Source organism: Podarcis pityusensis, assembly GCF_964106645.2.
Source record: "Podarcis pityusensis genome assembly, chromosome: 5".
NCBI classification, from domain to species: domain Eukaryota; kingdom Metazoa; phylum Chordata; class Lepidosauria; order Squamata; family Lacertidae; genus Podarcis; species Podarcis pityusensis.
Genome location: NC_138032.1, coordinates 83,734,129 through 83,753,132, shown reverse-complemented (window position 1 = coordinate 83,753,132; position 19,004 = coordinate 83,734,129). Strand labels below are relative to the sequence as shown.

At 40.5% G+C, this 19,004-nt stretch overlaps 1 protein-coding gene and 1 long non-coding RNA gene across 33 annotated transcripts in view; one reads left to right on the top strand and one right to left on the bottom strand.

Annotated features, from left to right (window-relative positions):
• Positions 1–19,004, bottom strand: part of KCNMA1 (potassium calcium-activated channel subfamily M alpha 1) — a 561,760-nt gene that overhangs the window by 50,111 nt on the left and 492,645 nt on the right. For all 15 annotated transcript variants that reach the window (XM_081007630.1, XM_081007632.1, XM_081007631.1 and 12 more), the window contains 3 exons: positions 16,500–16,623; positions 11,614–11,838; positions 9,431–9,623 (listed from right to left, as the gene is read on the bottom strand). In XM_081007630.1, the coding sequence (XP_080863756.1) occupies positions 9,431–9,623; positions 11,614–11,838; positions 16,500–16,623 (542 nt within the window). The remainder of the gene's footprint in view (positions 1–9,430; positions 9,624–11,613; positions 11,839–16,499; positions 16,624–19,004) is intronic.
• Positions 1–19,004, top strand: part of LOC308478243 — a 205,995-nt gene that overhangs the window by 169,000 nt on the left and 17,991 nt on the right. For 2 of the 18 annotated variants that reach the window (XR_013986916.1, XR_013986937.1), the window contains exon 6: positions 5,867–5,944. This is a non-coding gene — a long non-coding RNA (uncharacterized lncRNA). Of the gene's footprint in view, positions 1–1,815; positions 2,226–2,389; positions 2,407–4,486; positions 4,830–5,866; positions 5,945–8,042; positions 8,091–9,557; positions 9,657–11,418; positions 11,583–14,331; positions 14,669–16,155; positions 16,438–19,004 lie in introns of those variants that run through there. The other 16 variants (XR_013986947.1, XR_013986941.1, XR_013986943.1 and 13 more) reach the window with 16 other exon arrangements.

The following is a 19,004-nucleotide window of genomic DNA, read 5'->3' as shown; positions in this document are numbered from 1 at the left end:
TATGAAGAAGTAAAAGAATATGTTAAGGATTGGCTGCATTATTTTCAGTTAAATGAAATGTTTAAAAAAGAGGTTTTAGAGAGGGGATATTCTGAAAAAGAATCTAGATTTCAACAAGAAATCTTAAACAATGAAGTGAAAATTTTATCTAAAATGTATAAAATATTGTTGGAATGGAATACTTGGACAAAGAGGTTAAATCTGTTATGATTAGCTGGGCTAGAGATTTTGGATATAATATTGAATTTGAGAAACGGACTAAATTATGGAAGGATGGGTTAAAGTTTACAGCTTGTACAACGATTAAGGAAAATGTTATGAAGATGTTATATAGATGGTATATAACACCAGTAAAGCTGGGTAAAATGTATAAAGTGTGTAATAAATGCTGGAAGTGTAAGGAGACAGAAGGAACATTTTACCATATGTGGTGGGAATGTAAGAAGGTAAAAAGCTTCTGGGAGATGATCTATAATGAGTTAAAGAAAATGCTGAAATATACTTTTGTTAAAAAACCAGAAGCTTTCTTGTTGGGAATACTGGATAATGAAATTAGAAAAAAAAAGATGTGAAATTAGTTTTGTATGCAGTAACAGCAGCCAGAATTTTGCTGGCACAGAAATGGAAACAGGAAGAGATGCCCACGAAAGAAGAATGGAGGATGAAACTGATGGAATACGCAGAAATGGACAGATTGACGGGGAGAATTAGGAACCAACGTGACCAGAGATTCTCCGAGGACTGGAAGAAATTTACAGAGTATATCAAAAATTTCTGTGATGAGCAAATAACGTTCGTTGGCTTTCAAGAAGCTCTGTGAAATTATTGTTAGAAATATTGTTTAAAAAATATGATGTGATTAAGAGTATTTGAGTGCAATATAATATTGGGAAATGTGAGACGAGGATAAAAAATAAACGGAAAATTATCAGACAAGCTGAGGGAAGTTCTGGAAAAAAGGGTTTAAGTTAAAAATGGATGTATAATTTTGTAAAAATGTTTTTTTTATGGAAAATCTAATAAAAAATATTTATTTAAAAAAATAAATAAATAAATAAAGAGCAATCCACTGTTAAATGGGGAAGGTGGATTCCCCAGGAGTCTGGTGGTTGGATCCCAGTCTGGAAGCTAGCATGAAGTGGCCCATTCGGCCATGTTGGGAGCAGCTCTCCCCTCTATCTTCTTTTTCAAAAGCTAGGCCTTAAAGAAAGGCATCTCGGCACTATGTCCCCCCCCCCCCGGGGCTACTTTTGCTGAAGTTAACTCTGCCTTGTTACTGCTTACAAGGCTTTCCCTAGCTTCGTGTTCAATTCTGTGTTGTAAGCTAACAGAGGCATGGCTAATTCACTTGTGTTTGGCACACCACCTATCATGCATTTATGCCAAGAGTTCTGCAGTAACTGAGGTAGTGATGCCATGAGGTCAAATAATCTATTAAAAAAACCCCAACACCTTCCACTGCCCACAAACCATACCTTTAGAGCACATTTAAAGCACATCCCCCACCAAAGAATATAGGGAACGTTAGTTTACCCCTCACAAAGCTGCAATTCCCAGCACCTTTCTACAACAGCACCTAGGATTGGGAGGGGTGTGTATGATATGCTATGGAAATGATGTCAGGGTTGCTGTGTTATCTGTTTAAACTGGTATAATTTTATTGTCAACTTCACTGCTGGGACTGCATAGGATCTCAATTACATTATGCCAGTATTACACTGCTGGTGCTACAGTCACTCCTGCATAGGTTTGTCTAACCCCAAACTCATTTTCTATTTTTCTCTATTTATTTACTTTTACACCATCTTGTCACAGGTCCCATTACAAAAATTGAAAATGGACCTCGCAACAAGATCACTTATGTGGCTAAAATACAGTTCCCAGGAGAAACTCCCATAAGTTGAAGTCATTCAGAAAACTGTTCTTTGAACATTGGAAAGCTGAAATACACCTGAACTGTTACGTTGCAATCTGTCTTATAATGCCTTTGGAAAAAATGTTACTGCTCAGTCTCTTTCTCCTCTCGCTCAGCTTCAGAACTGTTCAAAGCCATAAGGTGTTTTTATTGTCTGAGAATCAGTTTTTAATGACATGCATTGTTCTTATTATGCAGTATTCAAAATCACAGCTTAAATCATTAGATGATAAAATAAAATTATTGGACTGAATATTCAGAGTTACGACTCAGAGTCGAATCCACTACATAAAGGCAATTATTATACTTAACTATTTAGGAATTTATACATATAAATTTATACTTATTTATACATATAAATTCCTAAACAGTTAAGTATAATAATTGCCTTTATGCGTTTGGCAAGGAAGCTACCATGTACTTTCTATTTCAACTGAGGTGTGTATGTGATGTTTTGGATTTGGTTCACTGCAGCAAGTATCAGCAGGTTTGAGGAGCAGCAAAGACACATAAGAAATTTAAAGAGGGAATCCTAAAAAAAGAAAAGTGGTAAGCACTATATTTTTGACAACATTATTCTGCAGTGCATACAATATACTTCAAACTTTCAGTTTCCTAATATTGCAGCATCTGATAAACAAGAAATTTTATCATATATTGATAACCCCTTTCCCTAAAAATTGTTGACCATGCAGGCATGGCCAGCACCGACTGAGAGCGATGTATCAAATGATACTTGCACATATGAATGGGCCAACATAGTTACAATATAGATGGAATGCGTATGTCCCGTCAAACTCAGTTATCTTCACAAAGAGTCAGTTCACACATGCTGTTGCCGGCAATTAAGTATACAGGAATCAACTAAGGGACGAGTGTGAATCAGGCCTAAGCCTCCCTTTGGCTGTGAAAATTTAGAGCAGAGTAAAAGGCCTGGCCTTGCCCACTTAAGAAATGGCACCTCAAGGATGCTGATTCTGTGAAAAGGACTCACACACTCGCATGCAGTTTGAATCAACATAAACTTCCATTTATGCAGTTTGCAGTTGGGGTATTTGTATGCTTTTGAGCAGGGGGAAAAACCAGCCAAGGGAAAAGGGTTAAGTAAATCCTCTCCCCCCCCCCCCCCCATGACCATAGCTGTCAACTTTTCCCTTTTCTTGTGAGGAATCCTATTCGGAATAAGGGAATTTCCCTTTAAAAAAGGGAAACGTTGACAGCTATGCTAATGACTGTGACCTCCCATAGCTGTGTTTCATTTTTAAAAAACCTGTGTAAAACAAACATGCAACTGTGTGGCATGTGTATTTTCAGTTTAAGTGCAATTATCTTTATTGGAACGTTGCCTTTTTCTTAAGATTGCTCAAACTAGAACCTGTTAGAAAGCTACATTGTTTATTGTGTATTGTTTAAAAACCTATCTTCAGGTTTTTTCCAGTTTTAAAAACTATTATTTGCTGTTTGTATTATGTTTGAAAATCAACTTGAGAGACATTTAAGAGGCAATTCATACATTAAATTATTATTATTATTATTATTATTATTATTATCTTGGTAACTGACTGATTCTGGGCCATGTTTTCTATCTACAACATCTATAGTTAAAGCAGATGTTGAAGGCCACCAGCAATCCTCGCAGTTCCCAATGTTCTGCTGTCCCTCTTAAATCAGCAAATAAAATGCTTCATCAGTCCAATCTGTGGATACTCAGCTCTTCTATTGAATGTTGCACATTAACTTTTGAAATAATTAGCCACTTAAAACACACACACAACCTATTTATTAGTCTTTTTCCAAGGGGGAAGAATGGAACCCCACTTCTCAAACATGTTACAAAGGGCCCCCCCTTTATGACGTGATTTTAAATGGGACTGTATGTTTTAGGTTTGCTTGGTTGATCTTCTCAGTTTCAAAGGTGTTCGTTCCTTAATGCTCATTTGAAAAGCCTGAAGAAACTCTGTTGTTCTTTATAAAACGTCTTTGAAATGACTATTTGGCTTTGACAATGATTTACCGCCTCAGAATAAACTGTTAAGATTATAAACAGCTGTTGAAACAGTTGATGGCAACCCAGCTAACTTTGGGCTGGTTTAACAGAGGTGAAACTGACAAATTATGGTTGGGACAGATTCCCTCACTATCATACAAGAATATAATGTACCCAGCAATCCATATAAAAGCAGTTTAACTTGTCAGGGTGCACATACAGGCACACCTCTGCCTTCATTTAGCAAAAAAAAAAAAGAGGACAGGGAGTATAAACAGGGAGAGGAGGGTGAGTAACCCGGCAGGGGCAGGAAAACTGTTTCCACTGGAATTTTAGGTAAGGCAAAGCAAGAAGACAATTTCTTTGAAATTCCTCAGTGAAACATCTAAAGAATATCCATGGAAGCCAAAGAACTCTGATACCAGTTCACCAGTTCAGTCTATGCAATGCTTTTTAGAATCATCAAATGCTTCAAACCTAGAGAAAATCTTCTAAATACTTGGAGCAAATGTTCTCAGATTTTGATATTTCATTGAAAATGGCACATTTAGTGCAGCCAGTTTACTGCAAAATACTCACACTTAACATCGGTGTTATTTGAATGTTATTTGGCACCCATTTGTTCCCTCTCTTAGTGGCTACTTCTGGGCACCATCTCCCTCCTCTTTTCCCCTCACAGTCTTCAGCTTAGTTTGCCCACTACTCTTTGTTTACAAGTTGCTATGGAGTCCTCACATCAGGTGACCTCACATCACAATGACGTGTTGTGATGTAATTGGCAAAAAATATGCAGGCAAAGGAGGAGGAAGGAAATGGTATTCAGAACAGCATCAGAACTAATTTAATCCTCCAGCCAGGCAAGCAAGAGTTATTATCAGAGCTCAAGGACACATTCCAGCCAGGCAAAAACACTCAAGAAGAATACCGGTAGGGGTACAGACTGGGGAGTGGGTGGTGTGGGGAGAAGCCCCAGGGCCAGGCAGAGCAGCTTGGAATTGCATTTGGCTCATGAGTCTGAGGGTCCTCGACCCTGTGTGACACCCAAGTGAACAATCTCCAGACAGGTGTTTTGTTTTATTGAAAAGCAGCCTTTGAAGATATGACTGAGGGCAGGAGTGGAGAGGTTGATTAACCATTCAGCTCCTTGCTCAGTCAATATCCATCTCTCCCTATGTCCTTCTTGCTCATTAGAAGGCTGGGGTGGGATCCTGTATTTCCGCATCTTTCTCTCCTACAGCTGGGGCAGGTGATTTGGAATAGATAAGTGGCAGGAGACATGCTCCCCCCACAACCCCCTCCACAAAAAAGTATACAGCTTTACATATGCTAATTTATAAATAAATATATACACAAATAAGAAGGTGCATGTCATTAAATGATAGCTGTAATTGAAATAGGATACATCTCAATACAATAGTGGGGAGGGCTGTGAGCAGGTACGGCAGCAGCTTACTTTGCTGGCTAGGTGCTAACTGGGCAAACTTCAATGTCCCTGTTCTCAACTTCTTAGGGGTCTTTATCTTTTATGTGGGCTTGGACCAGGCAGATTCCTTTCAAATAGGAACTGTCTTCTGTAGACTAGGAGACTCTGTCGCAGCCCCCCCCCCTTTATTCTGCTTAAAACGGCAGCCTCCCAGGGCAGCTGTTCCAGAAAAGAAAAACACTTGGGAGACTGTTGATGTATCTCCGATGTAACATTGAGTTTGTCCCTTAGAAAAAGTGGTGAAAAGCTAGAGGGAAGGCAGGGTGCAATAGGATTTGAGGAATCAAAACTATCAAGGACAGCACATTGAGATTCGATAGCGAGGGACAGAAATTAACCACTAGCTCTGCTGCTTCCTCCTGATACCTCTCAACAAAACTGATGTACTGTCAGTGAAAAATTGGCTTGTGGTATAACCTATCAGGTGGACTGCTTGGCTCATCAACCCATTTGAGTTTGATCCCTCTTTCTCTATTTGTAGATGTACACGTGAGTAAACCCTCAGGTTCATATGGCCAGAGGACTGTCACCGATGTTATTCTCTACAGAAAACAAGCTGGTGAGGCTTTTCCAGGTTCTGTCTAAAAATATTTATGGGTGTCAATCTGCTGTTAAAAGCATAGAAGCTTGGAGAGAAAGAATAAGGAGGAGGTGGCCCTACAGTGGTCACTGCTACTGCTTTTGGTGCAATTTCAGCTTCCCTGCATTTCAAAGCAGAAAGCTATGCCTAGCGATGGGTCAGGGTTTGTACCAAATGATGTGAATTGAAATGTTTTCCCAGGATAAATAATGCACAAACTTTTAAGCAAAAGGAAAGTGACAGCCGGCTCTGTAAATAAAAGCACTTAGTCGCCAGTAAGGAGCTGCAAAGTGGAGGCACTCTTTGCTGATCAGCAGAAATCGGATCACCATATATATATTGCTGCTGCCGCCGCCGCCACTGTGCTTCCTGTATATTAAGGACAGGATCTGTGGGGAGGGGGGAGCTCTTCTGAGCAAGCCCCCCATTGACATTAATATTCAACCGGGGCTTGCGCAGAAGGGCTTTTTGCTGGGTTCTACACTAAAACTGCATCTCACAGAGAAAACTGTCACTCCAAATACCATTTGCAGCAAAGTTTATGCCACCCCTTTGATCTAATTGCTTTTGACAATGTGAACCGTGGTATTTAAGATCCTTCAAGAAAATCTACTGTTCTGTTGTGAAAGCACAATAACGAGATCAGAAGTAGTGCACACGTAAGTGGCACAAACCTCCATGAAGCTAAGTGTTTCCTTACTGGGTACTTTGGAATTTTAAAGAGTAAGTATCTCAGCACCATTCCCACTCAGAGCCAAATGGCTTACTGCTTGTTCCCAATTTTGAGCATGAACTGTTGCCTAGGCCCTCTTAAAAACTGTGACCTAGGAACAGATTGTCTGTAGATCAACAGAACAGTCTGTTTCTGGCCTCTCTCAGTTCCACATATAAATCTTAGGTATTACAGTGAAGTTTATAAATTCAAAGGATCTGTATGAAAATTCATATTTAAATATATCTTTTCACTCAACGCACTGTCCTGAATTTGTTTTCTCCCAAAGTCAATATTTCTTAACTGTTTATTGTAAGATATGTAGTTTTGTACATTGGTTTAAGTGGAGAACTGCATCGAAATGCGGAATCCAAAAATTAACTGTGTTCTGATCGGCACGTTAGCCTCAGAGGTGCAAATCAGGCTAGTCACAAAGAATCAATTCCTCAAGCATTCCTAATGTTGAAGTGGTATGTACAGATAATAGGGCATGGCTGCAATATCACCAAATCACCCATATATTCAATCAGGACAAAATAATAGGATTTGAAAAAGAATATCAAAATTACAGAAATAATTATTACAAAATTCTAAAAAGAATATATCCAAAATGTGTAATCTGTTACTAGAGTAGGATTTAAAGGACGAAGGGGTGAAGGAGGTCATGATTAAGTGGGCACGTGATATAGGTTATACAATTCAGCTGGAACAATGGGAGAAGCTATGGAAATATGATATCAAATCTACGGCATGTTATACAATCAGAGAATTTAATGAAAATGTTATACCAGTGGTACATAACGCTGGCCAAATTGGCAAATATTTACAAATTAAAAACCAACATTTGTTGGAGATATAAGAAAGAAACTGGAACAATGTATCATATGTGGTGGGAGTGTGGACTTATCAAACAATTCTGGAATAATATATATGAGGAAATAAAAAAAAAATGTTTAAAATCTCCCGCCCTGTGGAATGCCCTCCCATCAGATGTCAAAGAGAAGAACAATTACCAGACTTTTAGAAGACATCTGAAGGCAGCCCTCTTTAGGGAAGCTTTTAATGTTTAACAGACTACTGTATTTTAATACTTTGTTGGAAGCCGGCCAGAGTGGCTGGGGAAACCCAGCCAGATGGGCAGGTTATAAATAATTATTATTATTATTATTATTATTATTATTATTATTATTACTACTACTACTACATTAAAAGCTTCTCATGCCTCCTGAAATGCAAGCATCCCCATGTCGATGCTGTTGTTGGTATCTTTTCAAAACATATGTTTCCCCCACACACATTATGAGGATGTCGCAATTATGGACGGACTATGCCCCTCTATGCCTCTGCAATTATATTTTCTCCTAGGCTCCTTTTATAGATGCGTTGGTGGCTGCTCATAACACAGCAGAATAGGTAAGAACACATAGGAAGTTTTCCTTATGTGGTTTTGGCAGGTTTTCAATATACCAATGCAAATTCCTCTGGGTGGTGGGAAAGGGTTCTAATCTGCCCAAGCCTCATACAGGGTGTGGTTCCTTCTATACAATTACATTGTGAACAGCCTCTCAGTGGGACTGCAGGATATAGGAACCAGGAAGTAGAATAAATAAGGTTGCACAGAGCAGTATTGGTCTTTTTTACTGTGCTGCATAGATATTCTCTCCATAAGCAACTTTGTTTTGAATATATAAGTGGGATGTTGAAAACAATAACAATTACTATGTACGTTTACTATTGTTGGTGTCTCATCAAAACTTCAATTATTATATCCACTTCTGATATATTATATCAGTCTGAGCCTTATATATTTGGGTTTGCTTCTGGAGTGTTAGCAGAGGGTGGATATTTTAATATACATATATATCTCATTTCATAGGATGGAAAGCAGAGGCAACCTCAAGGCAGGGTTAGTAATAACAAAAACACATATAAAAGAAATGCACAAAATACAGAGATTTTGACTTGTTTTGCATAATTCTTATTGGTTTTTTCTGTGTTGCAATAATGGGATCTGATAGGAAGCGCACAGGAAATGCCCAGTCTTATTTGTGCATTATAATTTTATAGGGTGTTTGTTTTGCTTTCATAAGTGTTTTTATCCAACCTTGGGAAAGCATTGGTGAATAGTATGGGGGTCAAAAACGAAGGACTGCATTCATGTAGAAATCATGCAGAATTGTAAATAAATTGTGAGAATCTTCATGTGCATTCTGTGAAGCCAAACTTTCCATTCTTTCCTCCTTTTTTTCTCTCTTTCCCCCTGCCTTTAAAAAGTATTATCATTATTTAAAAGGTGTTATTATTGTGCCGTGTGGCACTTGGCTGCTATCTTGCGGACAAAGCAAACACCCTTGTCAGAGAACATTTGCAATTATCCCATTTTGCATCCAGCGTGAGGACAAGCCACCTCTGGCTATGGGATGTGTAGCAATGTGACTTCATTGCTATAAACTTGGAGGCTGCAGAATGCTACAGATTTAGCAATCACCCATCTGAGAGTGAAATGAAATAAAATTCTACCACTCAGTCAATTTTCACTCCCTTGCTAGGATTGCCAAAACTTGCCTTTGTGTATGTGTGCAAACAGTGTGGTGTTGCGACCGTCCCTTAAAAACCCATCATACCAATCAGCAGGTTTAACTGTCAAGCAAGCTGATGTAAGGTCCCTTTGAATTACTGAGTGAGGGATATTCTTCCTGCCAGGTCCTGTCCCCTGTAGGCACTATAGAGAAGTATTATAGGGCAGTTCTTACCTTGGGAATTAGCCTGCAAGACCCCAATGCTGTCATCAAACTGCATAGACTTGATGTTGAGTGACGCCAAGATGCATTCCTTGTCCTGCAGCGAAGTATCATCAATATTATTCTGATTGGCTGACAGGATTACGCACATGTCGCAGAGGTTGATGTTGACAGCCCTTAAATCAGCTCGACTTAATGGTGTACCCTTCGGCAGAGAGAGAGAGAGAGAGAGAGAGAGAGAGAAAGAGAGGAAAAGGGGAGGGAGGTGGAGGAAGAAATGGAAAAAAACAAATTAAATACTGAGAAGGAGCTTTGGGAAATTATTTAACAAGTATCTTTTTTATGCTCTGACATTAAGCTGGTCTAACTATGTGCCAGGGAATAGAAGGAATGTGCTAATCTAAAGGGTAGTTGGTGCTGATGGCAGCATTTTAGCGTTAAGTCTCAATACTCAGTCAAGCTATTACTAACAAACAAGAAGCAGGAACGTTGCCAGAGCTCTGCATCTTGTCTGCAACTCAGAATTGCCTTGATTTCAGTCAGCCTTGTGTGGCAAGTTCTTGCCTTCCAAGCATAGCAAGGGGTGTGTTCAAGTATCTGGAATACTGGGCCATGCTAAACCTGGGGGGAAGAATGCTCTGCGCACACAATGCAAGGAAAACACACACTAGGTGAACCAATACCCAGCAAACTGTAATTCTAGTCAGCCCCTACCCCATGTACTTCAACAAACTGTCATTTAAAATGGTCTGATTGAACCATTTAAAAAGAAAACGGAATTGTCTCAGTGCCTATTCTTCTGGGAACAAAATTACCCATCAGAATGTAGCAACATTTTGTAATGTAATTGTCTTATGGATGTGTATAAGTTTCGGACTGATGTTTACTTGGGAATAAGGGATGCTCAAAACCATTGTGGCTCCTGTGAGACGCCCCCTGAAATGCATTTATTGTTCCAAGTGGCAGACATCAATTTTTTGACGGGCCTTTCCTGATGCAATGACATATGCATGCATATGAACCACAGCAAGGGGCCAAATGCCAGCCACTTGATGCATGATCAAATGTTAGTGTTTTTGAGGGGGCTGCCACTTGGCAGGCCACAATGTATGCCAGTGTATAGTGTTTACAGTCTAGCATGATTTCCTTCTTAGCCACAGTGGGGTGTGCAAATGTTGCATGGATGAGGGTCGATGGCCAACACAGATCTGAAAATGTGACACGATTCGCCCTGGATGCAGCACAGGAATGTGCATTTAGACATGCCCAGCACTTTGGAGAAACGAGGCATGATAGAGTGATACATTAGTAATTATTAGTTGCCTTGTGTTTTGGGACAGCAAGCTCACTCATGATAGCTGCAGCTTGAAAAGTAACAAGCAACTTGGATAGACAAGCTGGCTGGGTTTAAAGCCTTGTTACTTTTAGGCACAAAAGAAGAAATAAAAGAAAAGAGACAATATTAATGCAAAGCATTTGATGTGGAAATCATTGCAATTCTCTTGCTGCTTTGCACCTTGTTTGCTGGGTGTAAACAGCAACCTAATAGAAATTTGCACTATCGTTAGCAGTCAGGCATAAATGGCAACACCCAGTAGTGAAGAATTGGGGCCCTTTCAGTTCAGGACTCATTGTGTTAGAAAGAAATTCATATCTTCTGACTGTATGCCTCCTTAAAAAGATGAAATGCCACTGTCAGGCTGTTAAATAAAGCAGAGCCAGCAGGCCAGCCTTTCAAAGGTCTTTATGGATGCAGATAGATTAGGTAGATAGACAAATAATACAAAAATGTTTCCAAAGGTTTCATAGGCATAAATAATGCCATAAGTAATGACTGTCATGCTGTCAGAAAAAAATCATAACATCAAAATTGGCTGCATGCAGGGCACTCAAGCAAGTGTTCAATAGATAACATAGCTAACATATTTGATAGCAGCTGAAATTCATCCTTGACGAGGGACTGAGCACGTCGGCAAATTTCTTCTAATAAGGTCTCCCAGGGCTTAGTTTTCACAGATACAACAAACAGGGAAAAGGCCAAGTCCTGAGGCCTATAACCGAATAGGAGTTTTAAAAGAAGAGGAAGCCCAAGATCAAAGCCAGTGTGGTTCTGTTCAGTTGGTGCATTAGAAAGAAAGAAAGAAAGAAAGAAAGAAAGAGAAAGAGAGAAGAGGGGTGGGCTGCTTTGGACTTACAGGCAAGATTGAGAGTTTGGGGAAGTTATGCATTGTTTCCCATTCCCTCTTCAAGTATTCAAGGGAGCCCACAAACACAATGTGCTTAAGCTCATGGTAGTGGAAATTGCTGGCTCTTAATGGCATCACAAAATTCCTTAGTCCAATCAGCGCTGATGTCATATCACCAAATATGCAAACCACCACATGGCCACTTAACACTGTCATGGCTGCTTCGCTTCGAGTCTGGAAAAGCAAAACAAAGTCAGTAAGGAGGACAATAAGGAATAACAATTAGGAGGAGGGGTAAACAAATAAACAAACAAGTGTGTGTGTGTGTGTGTGTGTGTGTGTGTGTGTGTGTGTAAAGTCTGGCCTTGGGAGTTGAGACATGCTTTCCGAATTTAATATTTAGGCCTCCTATACTTATTTTGCTGGTGGTAAGCCTCATTGAATTCAAGGGGCCTACATGAATAGGGCTCATCAGAATACCAAGACGGGGGTGGGGTACTTTGACATATGTGACAAGCAATAGTTGATTCTGTACAAAACACATATTTCAGGGTCCACCTTTGGATGAACAAACTCCAAGTGTGCAGTATATTCTCAAGCATATCCAGACATAGGAATCATTCACAGGAGTGTGATCCCTCAACAGAAAAGGAAATGTCTAAATCAGCCCTAATATAAATCTTATGAATTGAGTGGGATTACTTAGGGTTTAATGCATGATTTATTGCTAGCAATCTGATATTCAATGGGAATTGATGGACCATTGCTGCTGTACTAACACACCACATTGATCACCGTTATCCTGTTCCTTGCAAGAGTGGCATAGGCAGCAAAGAACAGCAAACAGTAGCCATAGCCCATGTCTTCTGCTTTAGTCAGTTTAATGAGCAACCAGCCGGGAATGTGTGTGCATGAGCACCCGCATTTCTATGTATTATTTACTGCAGTTCGCATATTTGCATTGTTGGCAGACACACAGAGCAAAACTAAATAGATGATTTCAATCTCAATCAGCAGCCGCAAAATTGTACAGATAATGATTTCAATTACAGGGCAGTCCCAAAACTCGGTAATAGTGGCTCCCGCCTAGCTAGGATAGATAAATCCTATCCCAAAGCTATATACAAAGTATGACTGTTTGAATATTAAGTAACTCTGTTCCTCCATCTCTCACTCACTTCTCTTCAAATCTATCCTAAAAACATTTTCAGTGAAGTCCTGGCTTAACACTGCTACAGCTGTAATACGATTATGGGGCACTTGCCACCTTTATCTCATCCTTTAGAAGCTTAGTGATACAGCGGGTGGCGCTGTGGTGTAAACCACTGAGCCTTGGGCTTGCCGATCAGAAGGTCGGCGGTTTGAATCCCCGGGACGGGGTGAGCTCCCGTTGTTCGGTCCCTGCTCCTGCCAACCTAGCAGTTCAAAAGCACGTCAAAGTGCAAGTAGATAAATAGGTACCACTCTGGCGGGAAGGTAAACAGCGTTTCCGTGCGCTGCTCTGGTTTCGCCATCTGGTTTATTTTTAGGATAGATTTGAAGAGGAGAAGTGAGAGAGAGAGAACGCCACATAGCCCCTCCAAGAGATGGAGGAGCAGTCATGCTGGCCACATGACCCGGAAAAACTGTCTGCTGACAAACGTCAGCTTCCTCAGCCAGTAAAGCGAGATGAGCGCCGCAACCCCAGAGTCGTTCGTGACTGGATTTAACTGTCAGGGGTCCTTTACCTTTACCCTTATGCATGCAGAAAATCCCTGGCATCTTGGAGAGAACCATTCCTGAAACCGCGGGGGAGCCCCCTTTCGGAAGTGGGTGGGGCAGTCTTACGTGCACATGGTGCCTCGGAACACAACCCCTGCATAAATGGGGAGTTGGCGGCATATAAAGTCCTCAACAGCTTGGGACCAGTTAACTTAAAGGCTTGGCTTACCCCACGCAGGCCCATTCAATCACTTAGATTTGTGGATATGGGATTTGGAATGTTTGTTTTGCATTTGTGAGGAATCAGACTTCTAGTGTGATACCACCTACTCCCCACCACTTAGTATTAAGCAGCCGCCTTTGTTATATTTTTCCAAAGCCTGCTTAAAAACCTTTTTGCTTCAGCAAATCTACTCGGAAATGCAAATTTATTATGTATATTTCCTTTTAAAACGGTTCGTTTCATCTGTAGCTTTATAATTTTGTTGTGTCTACTTGTTTTTAATGACTGCTTGCTTTATTGGCATTTCCTTATCAATATTTTATACTATTTTTATACTATTTTATGTAGACCACTTAGAGGGAATTTTTTTTGGGGGGGGGGGAGGAATTAAGCGACATATAATTAAATTTTATTATATGAAATAAGACCTGGGAAATATTATGGCGAGGATCCCAATAAGTGATGCAGAAGACAGAATTGTATATGCACATCCATTGTGTGCAACTGGATTGCACACAACCTGTGTCTTAGATGGAACTGTTGCAACAACAACAACAAAAATGTAATCCTAGCTGCACATGCGGTTATTCCTTGTAGCCATTCTCTGGCAGACGTGGCTCTCCCATTGGGATCATAGCCCCAACCCCAAGGACCAATTCTTTTGACTCTGTACAAGCTAATCAGGTATAGCAGCACTCTCTTCTAATGTGAACCCCTTGCCAAAAAGATAGACACAATCAGACTATAGAATTAAAGTGAAATAACTAGGGATTGAGGCACTCATTTTTTCTTTTCTTTACAAGGTTGAAAGCAGAATGAGAGAGTCATCATCACGTGTAGTATGACCACACATTGTTTTAACCACACATTGTCTCCTGTGTTGATATATTGCCCATGAAAGTTCTTAGCACTGCAGATGTTGACTATAGTAAGCTGAACTTGTTATTTGTTGAGTTGCTATGAAAGGACTCTCTCACACTCACACACCCCTTTTCCATGTGCAAATAGAATGAATAAATGTTAAGTCACATCCTGATCAGGAGGCCACCCCCAATGTCATATATTTTTTTTTACATGCAAACTTTCTGAAGTGGAACATTAAGGTCATTAGCGTCATATCTGTTTGAAATATATTTAAAATATTCTAGCTGACATCTGTCGCCCTCAGTTATTTAAGAACGCAAGGAAAAGTTGTCTCTGGTGGTCTAATGAACACTGTGGAATGCATATCAATTTAAACAGTTTTGAATCAAATTCGTAACAATTTACTCAGTGGAATTGACTGCTTTATCGATTGCTTAAATGCCAATATTGCAATTCCAGACAATGTCATGGTTATTATACAAACTCCCTGAGGAGCCCGAGGAACAAGGTTTTGTCTCCCAATCGTTACACTAAACCAGAGCTGTCACCATTATTGGTTGCACCATTTAGTGGTACAGGGAAATCTTGAGGAAGCAGACGCTGGAAAAAGCTGCATCAACTACAACAAAGTGAAGACACACCAGGGAGTTCATTTCACATATCATCAGTTTTGTCTATGAGATGTGGAGCTGCTACTCTTTGATTCAAGCACACGAACATAAACGGCACAAACTTTCACTGAACCTAACAAACTAGAAGAGGCCTTTTGATTATATTTAATTAGTTGAGTCAGTTTGATGGCTGGCCCCACAAGGAATAAAAGGAAGATGGAGAGAGCCCAAATTAAGGACTCAGATAGCAAGAGCAGCAGCTTTACACTTCAGCTTGTTGGGCTGAGGACAGAAGTCGATGTTACGGAAGAAACAGGGCTGTTTCCAAAAATGGCACTCTTGTGTTGGAATTTTCTGCCTCTGTAACCTGTATAGAATCGCTTGTTCCAAGTCACCCAAGGGACAGGCAAGCAGATAATGTCACAACATCACAACATAAAGAGGAGTAGCGCTCAACATGGAAATGCTGCTTTCAGCAGCAACCTGTTTCTTGTAATGTCTAAAATGGCCCTGCAAGTGTGAGCAACTGTGGACACAGCTTACCAAAATTGAATAAACACACTGGCTGTTGTGAGATGTAAGGCAGAAATATTTTCTTTTGCATTCTCACCTGATTCTGAAAGGCCAGCTGTTACATCTAGGCTTTGCCTGTTTATTTTAATCTAATGAAAGTTCTTGAACTTTGCTCTTGGACTGGACTGAAAAGAGAATTTCAGTACTGTATCTATGGAAACTTCCTTTCACAATCAACTAGCATTTAGCAGAAGAATAGCTCAAAGGCCCCCACAGATATTTCTGAGTGTAACATAATCGTTCGCATTATGGTAATCAAGGCTGCAGCATTGATCAGATGAGCTGTAGATGAATCAGCTAACTCATAAATCACATTTAAAATGTTGATTCTGAATTGGGCTTTAATATTGCCAACGTTGCTCAATCATGTTAGTGGCATAGTTATAAAGCGTCCGTGGCAAAACGTGGGCGTTAAAGGATCTATTGACCTTATGGGTTTTCTGCAGAACAAATGACTTATTTGTATTTAATTAAGAAACCTATAATTGAATGGTCTTAAATTATCATGTGGACAACTAAAGATGCGGTCGTTTGATTTCCTACCTGCACTTACAATTCCCTCTCTCTCTTTGCTCCCAGCAATGAAGGTAGAGGACTGAAGCTAAGCACAATCTAACCCTGTGGTAAATTATGACACCAGGCAGTCTGAAAAGCAGAACCTGGCAGCAAAGTAGGACTAATGGCTGTTGAATATTCACAAGGAACAGGAAATCTCAGGGGTCTACGCCCACCAAAAAGCTGTGGACCTACCAACAGTCAGGAAAATGGGTTGGCTAAGGCACACACAGCCTACAGTCCATAAATCCGTCATCCTGGAGTTCATTACTCACTGGATTGGTTATATGCAAGGAAATAAACAAAACAGAGTGCAGTCTGATAGAATGATACGACTTAGGAAGGGCTCCTTCCTTGCAGATACCCACCAAAATAACCTTGTCAATCTCCTTGGCTGGACACCAATGAAACATTCCCGTGGAGTCGTATTTTTTCACATTGCAATCCATGTTGTCAACTTGTTCATTGCCAGGTATTAATAAGGGGTCGTGTCTGAGGAAGAAGAAAAATGTCAAGGTTAATATCAATGGAAGCCATAACTAGGAGCAGTGCCTGTAATATGGTTTGGCACACCTGCTTTTAAGACAGTAACAGAAAGATGAGGTTATATTTAAATTTGGGGAATTGAGAGGGGAAGAAAGAACCTCACAATAACCTTTTATGAAATACAAATCTTTCCCTCACCTTGTGGCCCATGAATGTCCCACCCCAGTCCTCATTCCTTCCTCCAAATAAACATCACAAGAGTCTCTATTAGCATCTGCAGTGGAGTGGAAGGGATAGCTACAGAACCCCCATGCTAACTGACTAGCATGAGGATGGGAAGCCAATTGCTTGCTTTTACCGCATACAACTTTTGACGTGACGCTCTTCGAAGTAAAAGCTTTAACAGGCTGCACTTTAAATATTTTAGCAATTTGCCCAATCATATTTTGCTTTTCCAAACTGAAGCCCTTTAAAGATTCAGCAGTATGTCATTTTACAGCAAACTGACTAACAAATGCCCACATCTAGAATACATGATTTTAATACTAAACAACAATGCCCATTTTCTGTGACAGCTACAGCATTTGTAACAACCTTCAAAGCATTTCTTGCACTAAAACAAAACCAAATAATAATAGTAATAATAATAGTGTGCTTCATCCTCACATATTTAAGAGAGGCCAGGAAAAAAATGCCTATAAAATCAGGCTACATCTGCCACAATGCCCACTCTCAACATGCCACACTGATCATGCCCTCTTGAGTCTCCAGCTTTAATGATTTAATGCAAGTTTCCAGAATTCTACCACCCTGACAGCCCTCCCCTTCTCCAACCCAGCTCAGAAGGAAGATGAGAAAACCGTTGAAGTGTACCTCTTACCCCAGAGAGGGCTGTGGCTAGGGGGTTGTGGGCTCCAGGGTGAATCACATTGTGTACCCTCCCTACGCTGCCATATGAACCATATTCATATGTGCTAATGAGTTTTTCAGTTGTGTTCTGGCACAATGTTGCTCTTCCACCTGCTTCCACGTCACCCCTTAGGCAAATTCTGAGGTGTCAACTTTACAATGAATGCACATTATGCATCACATAGAGTGATCCCTCACATCTTTAATCCAACTTCTTAGATCCATGAACAAGAGGGGTTAACCAATGCAAGTTTGAGTAAATTAAGTTCCATCCATTATTCATAATGTTTCTGTTTTGCAGGATGCAATCTAATTTTGATTTCTGAAGAGCTAATCGGATTTGTAAATTGTATAGCTGGGATGGTGAACCTGCAGCCCTCTTGGCATTCTTAGACACCAGCACTGATCAGCTCCAGCCAGCGTGGTCAATGAGGATGGTTGGAGCTGTAGTCGACCACAGGTTCTTACAGTTTTAGTCCATTCTCTTCCTTCTGCAGTGCTGCAAGTTACTTTTTCAGTGCACTCTGTAGAGGATCCCTGCCCCTCCTCCCATGCCTGCTTTTTCAAGAGTTGCAAAAGGACTTCCAGGTGAATGTGTGGGTCCTGCCCAGATGTTGGTTGGGTGTTTGGGATTACCTGCTATTTGTGGCCACCGGCACCACATTAATGCACTCCCCACTTGAAAAATGGGGGAGGCTGTTGAAACCAATTTGCCCCACTTCCCCAGGGATGACTCTGAGCCCAAGTCTCTTAATTCTATATTCACCAGTTCCTTCTGTGGAGTTGAAGCTTATTGGACTAGCATAATGGTTTTCAAACTGTGTTCTAGAGTCCCGAGGTTCCTTGGAAACATAGCAAGGATTTTTCAATGAGAACTGTAACGGTGGAAAAGCTTATTTGGAAAATACATTGTCTGCCATGACGAATTCCCTCCTGCAATGCAGAGTCATGGGGTGGGGGGATTGGGTGGGTGCACTTAATGATATACTCCAAGTTCACCTGCAGCAATACAGTGGTCCCATAAGCTTGGTCAATGGCCCATGCAAACTGAGTGTACACCCTAGAACTTACTACAAAATGCTCTATAACACACACAGGTTCTGTGGCAGATCGTTTTAAGTTTCTTCGTAGACATATTGATGTGAAAAGTGTTTCTGAAGCTAGCTGGAAAGTATGAAAGCCACTGGGTTAATGTGTAATCGCATAACATTTGGGGAGTTGCTCTTAATTCATCTTTATCTCCCCTCTGCACCCCCTGCATGCTCGCACCGGATTTTGACCAAATAAAATGAATGTGTTCATCCTCAAGCCAAGTGTGCTCATCAATGAGTACAACTTAGAGTAAAACTTGCATTGCTGCAAAGTAGGAGTTTGTGAATATCTTTACTGGTGGTGCGGGAAGGAGACCCCACTTGTAAGTAATTAAGATCATTATTTTAACCCCAATGGCCAGAGGCTGTACGTTTTCAACGCACTGC